General features: G+C 42.9%; 1 protein-coding gene and 1 pseudogene across 2 annotated transcripts in view; both read right to left on the bottom strand.

Moving 5' to 3' along the window:
• LOC110330931 (BTB/POZ domain-containing protein 8) overlaps positions 1 to 14260 on the bottom strand; it is a 71156-nt gene that overhangs the window by 17712 nt on the left and 39184 nt on the right. For both annotated transcript variants that reach the window (XM_029545196.1, XM_021211240.2), the window contains exons 6-9: positions 9582 to 9662; positions 8860 to 8956; positions 2956 to 3044; positions 1988 to 2090 (exon numbers count right to left, since the gene is read on the bottom strand). In XM_029545196.1, the coding sequence (XP_029401056.1) occupies positions 1988 to 2090; positions 2956 to 3044; positions 8860 to 8956; positions 9582 to 9662 (370 nt within the window). The remainder of the gene's footprint in view (positions 1 to 1987; positions 2091 to 2955; positions 3045 to 8859; positions 8957 to 9581; positions 9663 to 14260) is intronic.
• Positions 6592 to 7090, bottom strand: LOC110330932 (annotated as a pseudogene).

Here is a 14260-nt window from a genome sequence, read left to right as displayed (position 1 = left end):
AGAGAGAGAAACAGAGAAGAGAGGGGGGGAAGGGAGGGAGAGAAGGAAGAAGAGAGAGAGGAAGGAAGAGAGGGAGAGAGAGAGACAGAGAAAGACAAAAAGACAGAAAGAGACAGACAGAGAGGCTTAAACAGCCTTTGTAAGTGATGGTGTAGCTTGAAGGCCACAAGAGAATACAGAAGGGGAAAACTCAATTGAGAAAATTCCCAGATCAGATATGCCCATGGTATGCTTTCTCGATTGGTAACTGTGTGGGAGGGCCCAGCTCAACTTGTATGAGCAGTGCCACCTCTGGGTTGGTAGTTCTTCCTGGTGCTGTAAGGCGGCCACAGGGAGCAAGCCAATAAGCAGTTCTCCTCCATGACCTCTCTCTGCATCAGCTCCTGTCTTGGGTTCCTGCCCTGATTTCCTGCAGTGATGGAGTGATGTCTGGAAGGGTCCTCCCTAAGCTGTTTTTGGTCATGACCCGGATTGTGTGGTGATTCTAACTGGAAATAGACACAGAAGGAAATTCAAGAAGTAAACGTTACCATAGCCAGACAACAAAGAGGTTACAATGCTGCACGCTCAACCCGCCCTGTCAGCTTGGCACCTGAATGTAACTGAGGACTGTGCTTTGTTCCCTAGTGGGAAGAGTCAGTCATGCTGCTTCCTAAAATGACACAGACCACGATTCAACATGCTAACCCTTTCCTTGAAAGAAAAAGCAAATGTCAAGTTCCGTGTTTCTCACACTGTGTGATCCTCACTACCCTTCCAACAGACTCAGTTCTCAGGGTCTCTTAACAAATGTGGAGGCACAAAGTAAACTGGTGCCAGCTTGTCCTGGATAGTAGGGCAACACGGTCATAGGTGAAAATTAAGACATCTGACTAGTCATCAGACAAACACTCATGTAGAGGGGTGTAAAGGCTGCACGCGTGTTATAGCATTGCAATATGTCCAGATGTGGTTTTCCTCATACACAATGGAGTTGCTGTGCAGTCTCCCCTTAACAGTCAAGCTCAACCCATCACTTCTGCTTCACATGTGGATGTACAACCAGCCAGAGCAAGGCGGTCTCAGCTGCCGGTCAATGGAGCCCTTGCTGTGTCTACTCCCAGATCCATCTCTCTGGTGCTAAGACCGCTGCATCAGCAGAGCCCAAGCTACCCGCTAATGGGTCTCCAGGAGCAATTCTGTGTAGGATCATTCCCAGTGACCCATCTTGATTTCTGGATATAGAAATTTCGACTACAAGAAAAACAGCACCTTAAATCCGAGGCTGACTTAGGTACAGACGGTGCCTCAGCCTGGAAGGCGCCGTCACCTAGCAGGCACGTCCTGCATCTTCCACAGGTCCTGGTCTGTCCCATCAGGCTAGCAGCTTCAGGACCATAGGGAAATTCACGGACTTGAGTTACACAAGCATGAGCCTGCTGCGGGTTTTAATTTCTGCGAGTGAATTTCTTAGTCATTGTTGTACTGTGTAGAACATCAAGACGACAGAGTATCCATTCATAGATGACAGTTTTAGCACAAACAGTTAGGGAGGCAAATCCATGTCCAGAGTGAGTACCTACTCTAATAAACACAAACGGATCTTTCCATGAGGGACGTGGCCTAACATAGATAAACCTGCCACCAGGTGGACAGCTGAGTCCCTTGGGAAATGGTGCTGCCGAGACGCTCCAGCGTGGCATTCTGAGTCACCCCGGTGATCTGTTTCCCTGGACTGCTGAACCAACTCCATTTCTGGAACCCTTATGTTCATGAATGTCTACCTCATACCAGGGCAGCCTGTCTGACTGAACCCCAGACTAGTGAGGTTTAGCACTGAGAGTGGCTTCAGAAGAACAAGATCTTAGGGTGGGAATCTCCAGTTTGGTCCTGAGTTACAGAAACATTAACATTCGATTTCTGCATTCAATCCCTGTGCATACGTACTGCAGACTGAGTCGCAAACGTTCTGACGCACCCATAAGCACAGCACTCAGACTATACTCACTAAGGACTGAATCTGCATACTGAGACACATTTTCTGAATCTCAGGAGGAACATTTGCAAAGCTTCTCTCCGACCAAAACCTTGCAAAATGGCTTATAACACAGCTGTTAAAATAAAATAATCCAAGTTAGAGGAATGAAAAATTTTAAAATCAATATTTTTGTTTTCAATCACACAAAGAGTACCACAGATTGTGACTAACTGTCACTTAATTTTATGGGCTCCAAGACAGACTTAATTATAATTATATTCCTTGTCAGAAATGTAGGGGCAATAGGTCACCATGCTTACAGATAAACACTGGAGAAACTAGGAATGTTAATCATGCAGGGGTATCTCCTCACTGGAAGAAATAAAATATGTTTCCACCCAGAAATCTGGGAGTGAATGTTATTAGTGACCTGGTGGCCTTTGCTACATCTAAGGTCACCCAAATCCTCCAGACTCTCCTTCCCTAGCTCACAGCTAACAGAGCCCATCCTTAGAGGGATAGCACACACTTTGTAAAGAGTTTCTAAGTAGCCACACCTTAAGCTTTAGTGTGCACCTAGAATTGGAATGACTGTTGCCTGGAAACTTTCCTAATAGCACTGTGTTTAAATATGCTGACAGTAAACCGCCTGGGGCCAGACTCCCACAGTTTGATCCAGTCAGACCTAAGAGTTTTCAAGGTTTATTTCCTTGCTGGCCATGATGCTTGCAAGGATCCCCATACCTGCACCCACGTCTGCACGCACAGTTCATTCACAGAAACAGGTATTTAAACCCATGTTGATTATGTGCACATTTTTACATAGCCATGGTTCATCGTCAATGAATTCACACATTTTAAGTAATATCTAAATCCACATGCCTACTCAATTGGTACAACTAGTTAAGAACTAACTCCTTGAACTTTATGGAAAACACACACCAAGATTAAAATTACCCACAAAGGACATACTAATAGCAATACAGAAGGTAACTTACTTCATGCAGTCAGCAAAAAGGCTTTCCACTCTGACTGAATGAGCAATGATTAAGCATTCTAGAATCGATGCCCACGTTCTGGGAACAGGCTAAAATTGATAGAAAATATCATAGTTAATCTTTTTAATTTACAGAGGTTGGAAGTATTTGGTTCATAAAGAAAATCTGATTTATATACTTAAACCATAATACAAATACATACAATTCACAACTCAATAAACTTGGAATTTTACTTTTTGGAGATCATGATGTGAAATTAAATAATCCAGATTCAGAAAAATAAGTATTTCATGCTTTCTCTCACATGTAGATATAATTTAAAGTTCATATACACCTGTATATGTGTGTGTGTATACATGTGTGTTTCTGTAGGATACCATAGAAAGGAGATTATGAAAAAATGATGAAGGGGCCTGGGGGAGGGGCAGCAAGAGACAAGAAAGCACAGTGGGATGTGCACAGCATAAAAGCCAAGGGAACTGTGTGGTGGGAAGTCGAGGACCACAGAGGGGGGAATTATTTGTTTTTTAATTTGTTAATTATTTTTATTTATTTACATAACAAATATTGCCCCACTCATGCCCCCCTCCCAGACAGAGTTCTTCACCCCCTCCTCCCCCCTCACCTCTGAGAGGGTGCTCCCCTGCCCCCATATGCCCCTTCCTAGGGCACCAAGTCTCTGCAGGATTAGGCACATCCTCTCCCACGGAGGCCAGCCCAGGCAGCCCTCTGCTACATATGTGCAGGGCCTCAGACTGGCCCCCGTGTGCTCTTTGGTGGGTGGCTTGTACATATGTGCGGGGCCTCAGACCGGCCCCTGTGTGCTCTTTGATGGGTGGCTTAGTCTCTGGCAGCTCCCAGGCCGATTGTTTTTTTTTTTTTTTTTTAATCATAATAAACACCACTGCTAATTTATAAGACACAGTTTGAAATACACTTACTTCCTACACTTAATTCTACATCTGGAATTAACTAATTCCAGAAATATACTTGCAGCTATCTTCTAGTTAGTGTCTAATTTTTTTCTTAAAACAACAACAACAACAAAAACCCTCTCCATGCAAAAACCTATACATAGATGTTTAAAGAGGCTTTAGTCACACTTTGGGGACAAAGGTAAGTGGACTGTAGCACCTCCACGCAATGGCACATTCAGCACTGATAACTGGACAGGGGAAACCTGCACATAATCACTGAGTGTCAATACAAAGCCAATCTGTAAGGCCTGATTCCAACCACCTACTATTAGGTCCCAAGCTCCAACCTCCAATGCATGCCCTAACTGTGCCCCAAACTGACGTCCTAGGCTCAGCACAGGCTGGACTCTGACAGGGTAAACAGAAGGATTGCTGCACATAGAACAAAGCTTCCTCTCAGTGTTCTTCAGAAACCCTGAAACCGGTCTCTGCCACCAGGACAGCCTCTTCCCTTACCCCCCCGACCTTGGCAGGTGGGGATCTAGCTCTTCATTAGCACACAACTGTGATACATCAAACCACAATAACCTCAAGGCTCCGTGGGTCTCTATTAACCACCTCCTATAGCCAAGCAGGACTTCCAGAGGAGGGAGGGGATATCAACCCACCCAAAATCTGCCTTGTCTACAAGATGAGCAGAGATAAAGATGGAGCAGAGACCGAGGGAACAGCCAACTGTGACTGGCCAACTTGAGCCCCATCCCATGGGAGAGAACCAGCCCCTGACACTATTAATGATACTCTGCAGACAGGAGCCCAGCATAATTGTCTCCTGAGGTCATCCAGCAGCAGATGGAAACAGAGCAGAGACCCACAGCCAATCAGGAGGAGCTCAGGGGAGTCTTGTGGAAGGGTGAGGGAGAGAACTGAGGGAGCCAGAGTGGGTCGACACCACAAGAAGACCTACAGAGTCAACTAACCTGGGCCCATGGGGTCTCAGAGTCTGAACCACCAACCAAAGAGCAAGCCTCCCTACACATTTGTAGCAGATGTGCAGCTTGGTCTTCATGTGGGTCCTCTAAAATGTGGAGTGGGGACTGTCCTTTACTCTGTTGCCTGCCACTGGATTCCCTTCCCCTACCCTTTCTGCCTGGTTGGGCCTCAGTGGAAGAGGGGGCTCTTAGTCCTGCTGGGACTAGATGTCCCAGGGTGGAGTGGTAACCAAGAAGGGGAAGCTCTGACTTCTCTGAAGAGAAAGAGGGAATAATGGAGAAGGGATTTGTAAGGTGGGACTGGGTGGGAAGAGAGGGGGAAGGGTATGTGATTGGGATGTTGTGTGAATAAAACAAAGTATGGAAGAAAACCACACACGCAGAGAGACATACATACATACAGAAACACAGACACACACAGACACACACACCACACACACACACACACACACACACACAATGAAAGCCACCAGGCTTCTCTGGCCTGCACACCCTGCCCCACACCACCACGGCTACCCTAAACTCTCAGGCTGCTCCAGGTTAAAGCTTCCTCTGTACCAGAGCTTCCTGCTCTTTATAGCAGGCAGTGCTTTTCCTGATTTTCTGCTACTCCTGTCCCAGCCAGGCCAGTACTGTGGACTCCCCTGTGGCGAGACAGCCATGCAACACTTTCATACTTCCAATAATTCGCCCAAGAAGAGGTAAAGCTAGGTAGTTTCTCTGTGTCCTCTTACGCCTAACAACCTGAGAAAACCAACACGCATTTGTTAGTTGCAGTTGGGAGTTTATCGGCTATTAAAGATGATCAGTAATCACTGAAGAATGCTTTTAAATACTCTCTGTTCTAAAAGCAGAACAAAGCTCCTTCCTTCTAATCAGGTCATCAATTTCAAACTTTAAAATTAAGAACTACTGTTAGGCTGGTGAGATGGCTCAGTGGGTAAGAGCACCCGACTGCTCTTCCGAAGGTCCTGAGTTCAAATCCCAGCAACCACATGGTGGCTCACAACCATCTGTAACAAGATCTGACGCCCTCTTCTGGAGCATCTGAAGATAGCTACAGTGTACTTACATATAATAAATAAATAAATAAATAAAACATTTAAAAAAAAAAAAAGAACTACTGTTAACTTGATCTTTCACTTGTTAGGAAGGTATTACATTAGTATTAAGAACCTAATGTAGGGCTTGGGGTAGAGCACGGTTGGTAGAGAACTTGTCTAAAATGCAGGAAGCCGGAGGTCCAAACCCTAGCACTATATAAAGCAGGAGTTCTGGTGTTTGCCTGTAGCTCCAGCACTGAGGAGGTGAAAGCAGCAGGTTACGCTCAGCTTCACAGTGAGTGTGAGGCCAACCCAGGGTACATGAGATCCTGCCACAAAAATTATTAAAATAACGGAATGTACATGTTTTGCTTTGCATGTTAATGCTATTTATTTATTTATTTATTTGTTTATTCATTCATTCATTCATTCATTCATTCATTCATTCATTTTCAAGGCATTCTCTGTGCAGTCCTGGCTGTGCTAGAACTCACTTTCTAGGCCAGGCTGGCTTTGAACTCATTCATTCATTCATTCATTTCTTTTCTTTTCTTTTTTTTTTTTTTTAAACAGATCTTGCCTGAGTTTATTTGTAAAAACAGCATAGGACACTGGTCATCTGCAGAGTGTGTGGGGAGGTGTACCACAGCAGTCCGTCTGTCTTCACGCTGGCAGGAGCCTTTTCTATGGGGCCTTCATGGGGGCCTGGGCACCTTTGGTGGCCTGAGCACCTTTGGGAGCCTGGGTTGGAGCTGAAGCCCGGGCCTTAGCTGGAGCTGTGGCCTCTGCCTTGGTCTGAACCTTAGGCTTCGGTTGGCAGAGCCTCTGACCCTTGGCCATGTAGCTTTGAATCTGCTTCCCAAGCTTGGGGTGAGCGATGAAAGCCAGCCGTTCGAGTTTGGGGCCCTTTGGCATCTTGGGTTTGATGACCTGAGGCTTCACAAGGGCCTTGATGGCCTCTGCGCATGCACTCACTGCCTTTGCGTTGTTGGCCTGCATCTTCTTCAGGCCTTTCTTGTGCTTCTTGGCAAAGCGCATGTTCCCCAGGAACTTGGGGTCAATCCCCTTAAGAGATTCATATCTTTGCAACCGGGGTTTCTTGATGCCATTTCTGTGCTGTTTACGGGACTGGTTGTGTGTGGTGTGGTTCTTGGACTTGGCCATGTCTGCACAGTAACCCGAGGCTCCCATAGTGCCTGGGACCGGAAGAGCTCATTTATTTTCAAGACAGGGTTTCTCTGTGTAGTCCTGGCTGTGCTAGAACTCACTTTCTAGGCCAGGCTGGCTTTGAACTCACATAACCACTTGCCTCTGCCTCCCGAGTGCTGGGATTAAAGTCATGGCATTACCACTGCCTGGGCTTATTCATTTATTTGTGTGTGTGTGTGTTTTGCCTGTAAAGGCCAGTCACTGTGATGCATGAAGACTAAAATTTTTTTACATGTGGTAAAAAAATTGAATAAAGCTTCACTTATGAAAATATATATTAAAGTCTACAAAGCAGTAATGTTTGAGAATTGGCTCAGCAGAATCAGGAATCATCTTCTCAAATACTCCTTATCAGAACAACCCAGTTGACAGTAAATGTAGTAAGCCTGTCCCACAGAAGGACATGCCAGATATGGAGATGTTTTCTAGTGTCTTAACAGAAATAACCACCCCCCTTTGTTTTCAGACACTAGAACTAAGAAGTCTGATCTTGTAGTTCTCAGTGTGATGGCTAGGTTTTCACAACACATGCGAGCCCTCAAATCCATTCAAGTGTTGGCAAATGATCTGTCCAATTAACAAAACACTAAGTGGATTACTGAAAGTATAATACAAGGAGCTGCAATTAACTCAACACTCATGAACATATTAAAATAGATACACCGTGTGTAAGGATTACTTACAGAAGAGACTTTTACAACGTAGACAGGTGTAAATCAGTTTCTTAAAGTATCTCAGCTCAAAATGGATACTAACACAAAACATTTTTCCCAACTATTACTTTAACCACATCTGTCAATCTTTTTTCCTAGTAGAGTGCTGCCTTAATACTTCTGAAACATCTGACCCAAGCCTTTCCCTCCTCCCAGACTAAACCTGTGGCCAGGGAGATCTAGAATGGGAGAGAGCATGGCTCAGATCCCAGTCTTCTGTTCTCTGGGTCTGACTCCTGTGGAAGGGGCCCGCATGGCTATGAGCTCCTTATGTGCTTAAGCAGGGACTGAGAAGGTAGGGAACTGTCCCTCTGTTACTCTAATTCAGGAGGTAGAGAAGGTCCTACCCAATGTAAAAACAGATTTAAATGTTATTAAAACAACTAACTGAATTACAAGTCAGACAATGGGTAATATTGCATCAAGTATCTAATAAGAAAGAAATACAATATAAACAATTCTTTTAAGATCATTTTGTTCATTGTTAAATAAATTTATGCTCAGTGAATTATAGAAAATTGGCAAAATAAGAAAAGCATAACTATATGAATTAACTTACATTCACAAAGTATATTAAAGAATGGCAAATCTAAGACTAATAATGTATGTCCAAAGGCTCTTTCTTGAGACAGTAAGTTTGTGCAAACCAAAACATGCTCAAACCCCATCAGACGAGGGCCGTGCTTAGACACGGCAGCGGGAAGGGGGAGAACCAACTAAAGCCTTTGTGGGGCTCTTGGGGAGACGGGGCCATAACAGCTTCCCTTTCTCACACTGCCAAACTTGGCATGGGACCTAGCTGTGCACTCTTTCAATTACATAAGATTTTTAAATACCATCAATAAATTCCCATGTGAATTTGACTCTTCTTAAAATGATTACATTTAATTTCTGATTTTATAAGCATTTCTTGTGTTATTTTTCAGTAAGAGTGCTTATTAGCTAAATTGTGACATTTTAAAGCATGACTGTATCCAAAGTTCAAAATCTAACACATATTAACTGATGATTTGTTAGAATTAACAATTACCTTCTGAAAGAAATTACAGTAATCTCTTCTTAAAATATAGATTGCTACTTCTCTTAATCCTTCCAGTCCATACATATCAGCCACGTTCAGTATCTGACTAAAATAAACAGATATTAACTGATAATTCTCAAATGTAAAATCAAAGAATAATGCATAATAATTTACTGATAATATAGTATGTCCAGAAAAAAAAGAATCTGAATTATAACTCTAACTTTTTGCTTTACATTCTTAGGTCACAATCGTCAGCACTGACAGATCTTCTGCTTTATGGTGAGGAGGGGGATGTGGAGGCCACATTCCCCTCAGCAGCACACAGAACAATGGAAAGTGCTCTCTCAGCTACGCTCTTTAAAGTTTATTTTATGTGCATGAGTGTTTTGCCTGCATCTATGTCTGTGCACCACACGCATGGCTGATGCCCTTGGAGGCCAGAGGAGGGCACAGGATCTTTTGGAACTGGAGTTAGAGATGGTGAGCCTCCATGTGGGTACTGAGAACTGAACCAGGCTCCTCTGCAAGATCAACAAGTCCTCTTAACCACTGAGCCATTTCTATAGGCTCATACTTACTGCTTTTACATATTCCCCAAATATAATCAAAATATAGCAAAACAGACAATAAAAGTGAAGTTTCTACTCCATTGATTCTTTGCAAAATAGTTCAACAAAACAGAATCCACATAACTTTTATGTTTAAACTTACCAAAAAGTAATACATACCCAACATTAGCCTTTTCTGGAAAATCCAAAGTTCCTCCATATATAAAGTGCATCATAACATTCATTTCTACATGGGTTATACTGCAAGAAGAAAATAACTTTCAAATCTACAAACACTTCAGGTTTAATTAGTACCAATGGCACATTCTATTTCCTCATAAACTTGAAGTACTAACCTCTGGTCTACAAATACCATGTTAAGTATTTCATTAATTTAAAATCAGCAGATAGACTGGGCATAATAGTGCATACCCTTAAACGCAGCATTTGGGAAGCAGAGGCAGGAGGATCTCTTCAGTTCAAAAACGTTGTCTATGTATCAAATTTCTAATCAGCCAGGGCTACACAGTGAAACCCTGAATCAAAAACAAAAAAAAAGCACAAGGGTTGAAGTGGTTGCACAATGGTTAGAGCACTTATGTGTATAATGTGTATATTTGTGTGTATACATATACATATATATTCATATACATAAAATAAAATCTAAAAAATAAAAACAGCAAAAATAACCCCAGGACCTATCCTATGGATTTTTATATAAGTAGAAAATGTTTTATGTTTAAATTTTTCATACTCTCTGAGAATTTTGCATATTTTTATTTTTTACTGTATTCTGTCCCATTCCCCAAGGCCTCCCAGATCCTCCCAAATTTTATGTTTTTTCTCTTAAAACAGTCTAAGCCACTAAAATCCATGATCTGTAGTCCAACTGCTTCTGCGCATGGGCCCGCCCTAGAGTGTGTCTGACACACTGTCACTCTGCTGAAGAAAATCAATTACACGTTTCCCAGCAGTTATCATTTGTGAAACGCTTCTCGGGTCAGGATTGGACATTTGTGCCCAATCCATCTCCTTTATGATGTGGTCTAGTGTAGCTTGGGTTGAGGGTGTCTTGTGCATGGTATCATAGTCTCTGGGAGCTTGTCTATGGACCTGATCTGTTGTCTGGAAACGGACGTTTCCTTAAGATCATGTACTACTTCTGGCTCTTATGGTCTTTCTGCCCCCACTCAGCAGAGCACTCCAAAGTCTCTCTCTCTGATGAGGTATAGCAGTATGCCAGAGGAGTCATTTTATGGTTCATTGACAATATCAGTATCTGTTCTACCTCACAAGTGGACCTCAAACTTTAAAAGTGGTTGGCTACTCCCTAACATTCATACCACTGCACTGGTGCACAACCCAAGCTACACTAGACCACTAAAATCCATGATCTGTAGTCCAACTGCTTCTGCGCATGGGCCCGCCCTAGAGTGTGGCTGACAGGTATGGCACCTTCTAGCACTCTGAAAGCTAGCCAGTGGAGATGAAGCTTCCAGTTGAGTACTAGCTACATTTTGCTATGGTGTACACTGTAAGTATGCAGTGTCTTCAGCAAGAGGGCCTTCCTGTCAAGTTGTGAAGGGTAACCAGTGCTACTGGTAATATCCTTTAGTGTCTAGGGAAGGCCTAAGGGACTCCTTTGGGGAAAGACTCAAAAAACACATGACTCCTTTGCAGTACTGGGACTTTTATTTTGGCATCATATGGTATCTAGCTGGAATACTGTCTTCCTCATTATATGGTGAGTCTTTTAAAAGTCTGAGAGAGAGAGGGGGGGGGGAATATATATGTGTGTACACACATATATTAGGAAGCTCCCACAACAGTAGGCTGCATTTGGCTTTTCAAAAGCCTTTGGTGTTAGCTATCCCCCCCCCCCCATATTCTGCATGTACCCTGCCCTCCTATCCCCGACCCTTTAAGCTCCCTGTTCTACCTTCCCAGTTATCTATTTATAAACCCATATTCTATCCCCCACCACCCCTCTATTCCACCTGGTCCCTTGCTAGCTACCTAATATCTGTGGGAACTCTAAATAAAGCACACATATCTAAAGCATAAATGCAAACATCCACACATGAGGGAAAACATAACAATGTTTGTCTTTCTGGGTCTGTGTTCCCTCACTCAAGATGGCTATTTCTAGCTCCACCCATCTACCAGCAAACTTCATTTGAATCCTATCCCTTTGTGTACCGTGTTTCATTACCCACTCATTAGTTGTGGGTCCAGGCTGTCTCAGTTTCGGGTGATTAGGAGTAGAGCAGCAGTTAGCATAGATGAACAAGTGTCTCTGATGTTAGATGCAGACTTTTGGGTATATGCCCAAGAACTGTATAGCTGGATCTTTTGGTAGATTTATTTTCAGCTTTTTGAGGAAACACCATACTGATTCCCATACTGGTTGACAAAGTTTGTGCTCCTACCAGCAATGGGTAAGGGTTCCTTTTACCCCAAATCCTTACCAACATGAACTGTCATTTGTTCTGTTAACCTTGGCTATTCTGAGTGAGATGAAAAGTAATCTCAGTGTGGTTTTAGTTTGTGTTTCCCTGGTGGGTAAGGATATTCAACAGTTTAAAAATATTTCTCAGCCATTTGTGGTAAAGAGCTCTCTCTTTAGCTCTATACTCCATTTTTAAAGTGGGTTATTTGTTTTCTTGGTTTAAATACTAACTTTGTTAGATGTATCATTTGTAAAGATCCCTTGCCATCTAGTAGGTTGATTCTTTCTTCAAAGGAGAGTGTCCTTTGCTTTAGAGTCTCGCAAGGCCCCATTTATTGTTGTCTTAGTGCCCATGCTCTGGGGATCCTGTTCAGACCGTACTTTCCTGGGCCGATGAGTCCAAGCCTATTCCCTATACTCTTTTCTGAGATTCAGGGTATCTGGTGTGATGTTGAGGGCTCTGATCTGCTTGGCGTTGGTTTTGATGATGGTAAGTATGGATCTCCCTGCATTCTTTCACATGCAGCCATCCAGCTTGACCAGCACCGTTTGTTGAAGGCGCAGTCTTTTCTCCAGTGTGTTCTGAGGCCCAGGCTTTCTACTCCAATCACACTGATCAATGTGGGTTTTTATACCAGTACTATGCTATTTTTATTAGTACAGTTCTGAGGACAACTTGAAATTGGGGATGGTGCTAACTCCAACGGTGCTTTTATTTCTCAGTATTATTTTATTCCAGCTAACCTGTGTGTGTGTGTGTATGTGCTTCTATATAAAGTTAAAGATTATCTTCTCAATTTCTGTGAAGAATTGTGTTTAAATTTTTATGGGGGCTGTGCTGAATCTATAGGTTGCTTTTGATAGCATGACTTTTCTTTTTCTTTTTTAAAACTAAATTAATCCTACCATTGTATGAACATCCATCTTTTAGTGTCTTCTTTAATTTCTTCCTTCAATGCTTTAAAGTTTATATTATACAAGTCTTTCACATGCTTGGTTAGAGTTACCATGGGATGTTTCTTTTAGGCTATTGGTAAAGTTACTGTTTTCCTGAATTCTCAGACTGTCAGGTATATATAGGAAGGCTACAGATTTTTGTGAGACATTCTAGTGCAGTGCTGAAAGTATTTATCAGCTGTAGAAGTTTCCTCATGGAGTCCTTAGAGTCATTATATAAAACATCATACTGTTGCAAGTAAGGACACCTTGACTTCTCCCCTTTTAATCTATATCCTTTCATCTCCTTCAGCTGTCTTCCTGCTCTAGCTAAGATTTCAAGCATTGTTCTGAACACATATCTCTTGTATCCTTAGTCTATCCAGGACTTCTTATCATAAAAGGATGTTTGATTTCTGTCAAAGGATTTTTCTGCATCTTCTTCCAGACTTCTTAAGTTAGAGGGGACTTGAGAGGTGGCTGTCACACACACAATCTCTCCTCAGCACCTTTGATAAATAGACTTCGGATTTACTTAAAATGAACACCTTTGTTCATTAGAAGGGCCCTTGCTACAGAAATTTCTTAATTACAACTTATCAGAGGGTCTGGCTTGGCTGTTGTCCTGACTAGGTGAAAGAATAAAAACATCAGAGCTTACACGTGTGTTAAGTACAGGACTCACTGATGCCGATGTGATGACCTCTGCTATGGTTTGAATACAGACTGCTCACTCTAAAAGTCATTCCCTACCCCTGAGAACTCTCACTCATACTCACCTGGATGCCACAGTAAGACCAGTAGTGATCTGAAAGAGACCAGTCAAGGCCCATGCATTGGGATGTTTGGTTCCCAGTTGGTGGAGTGTTTAGGAAAAAGTAGATGTGGTTTTGTTGGAACCACTTTGGGTGGGCTTTGAGATTTCATATGTCCAGGCCCAGCCTCTCTCTCCTCTCTCTGTCTTTCTGCTTCCTGCTTGTGGGCCAAAGGTTGTATACTGTTTGACTTTCTCGGATCCACAGGAGAAGTGTCTTTTTACCCCACTTTCTGCCTGAAATCCATTTGCATTCCATTTCCTACACTGCTATTACAAGAATTTGCAAGACACAGCAAATCTTTTATAGCGTCCCACACAGAGAGTTCCATGAACCCCCAGAGTCCAAATTTCTCTCCTTCTTATACAGCTCTTTATCTCACACCTCCAGTTCTCTCCAAAGCTTTCTGACACAAATGAATTTCCTCATTTTCTAAACTTGAACCACTTATATCCTTCACACAGCAGTGGTGTAAGTGTGCACTGCAGGCTGTATCTCCTGTATCCTTCACATAGCAGTGCTGTAAGTGTGCAGTGCAGGCTGTATCTCCTGTATCCCTTACATAGCAGTGCTGTAAGTGTGCACTGCAGGCTGTATCTCCTGTATCCTTCACATAGCAGTGCTGTAAGTGTGCAGTGCAGGCTGTATCTCCTGTATCC

Source organism: Mus pahari, chromosome 13 (assembly GCF_900095145.1).
Source record: "Mus pahari chromosome 13, PAHARI_EIJ_v1.1, whole genome shotgun sequence".
Classification (NCBI taxonomy): domain Eukaryota; kingdom Metazoa; phylum Chordata; class Mammalia; order Rodentia; family Muridae; genus Mus; species Mus pahari.
Note: the sequence above shows the minus strand (reverse complement) of the source record. Positions and strands in the feature narration are given on the sequence as shown.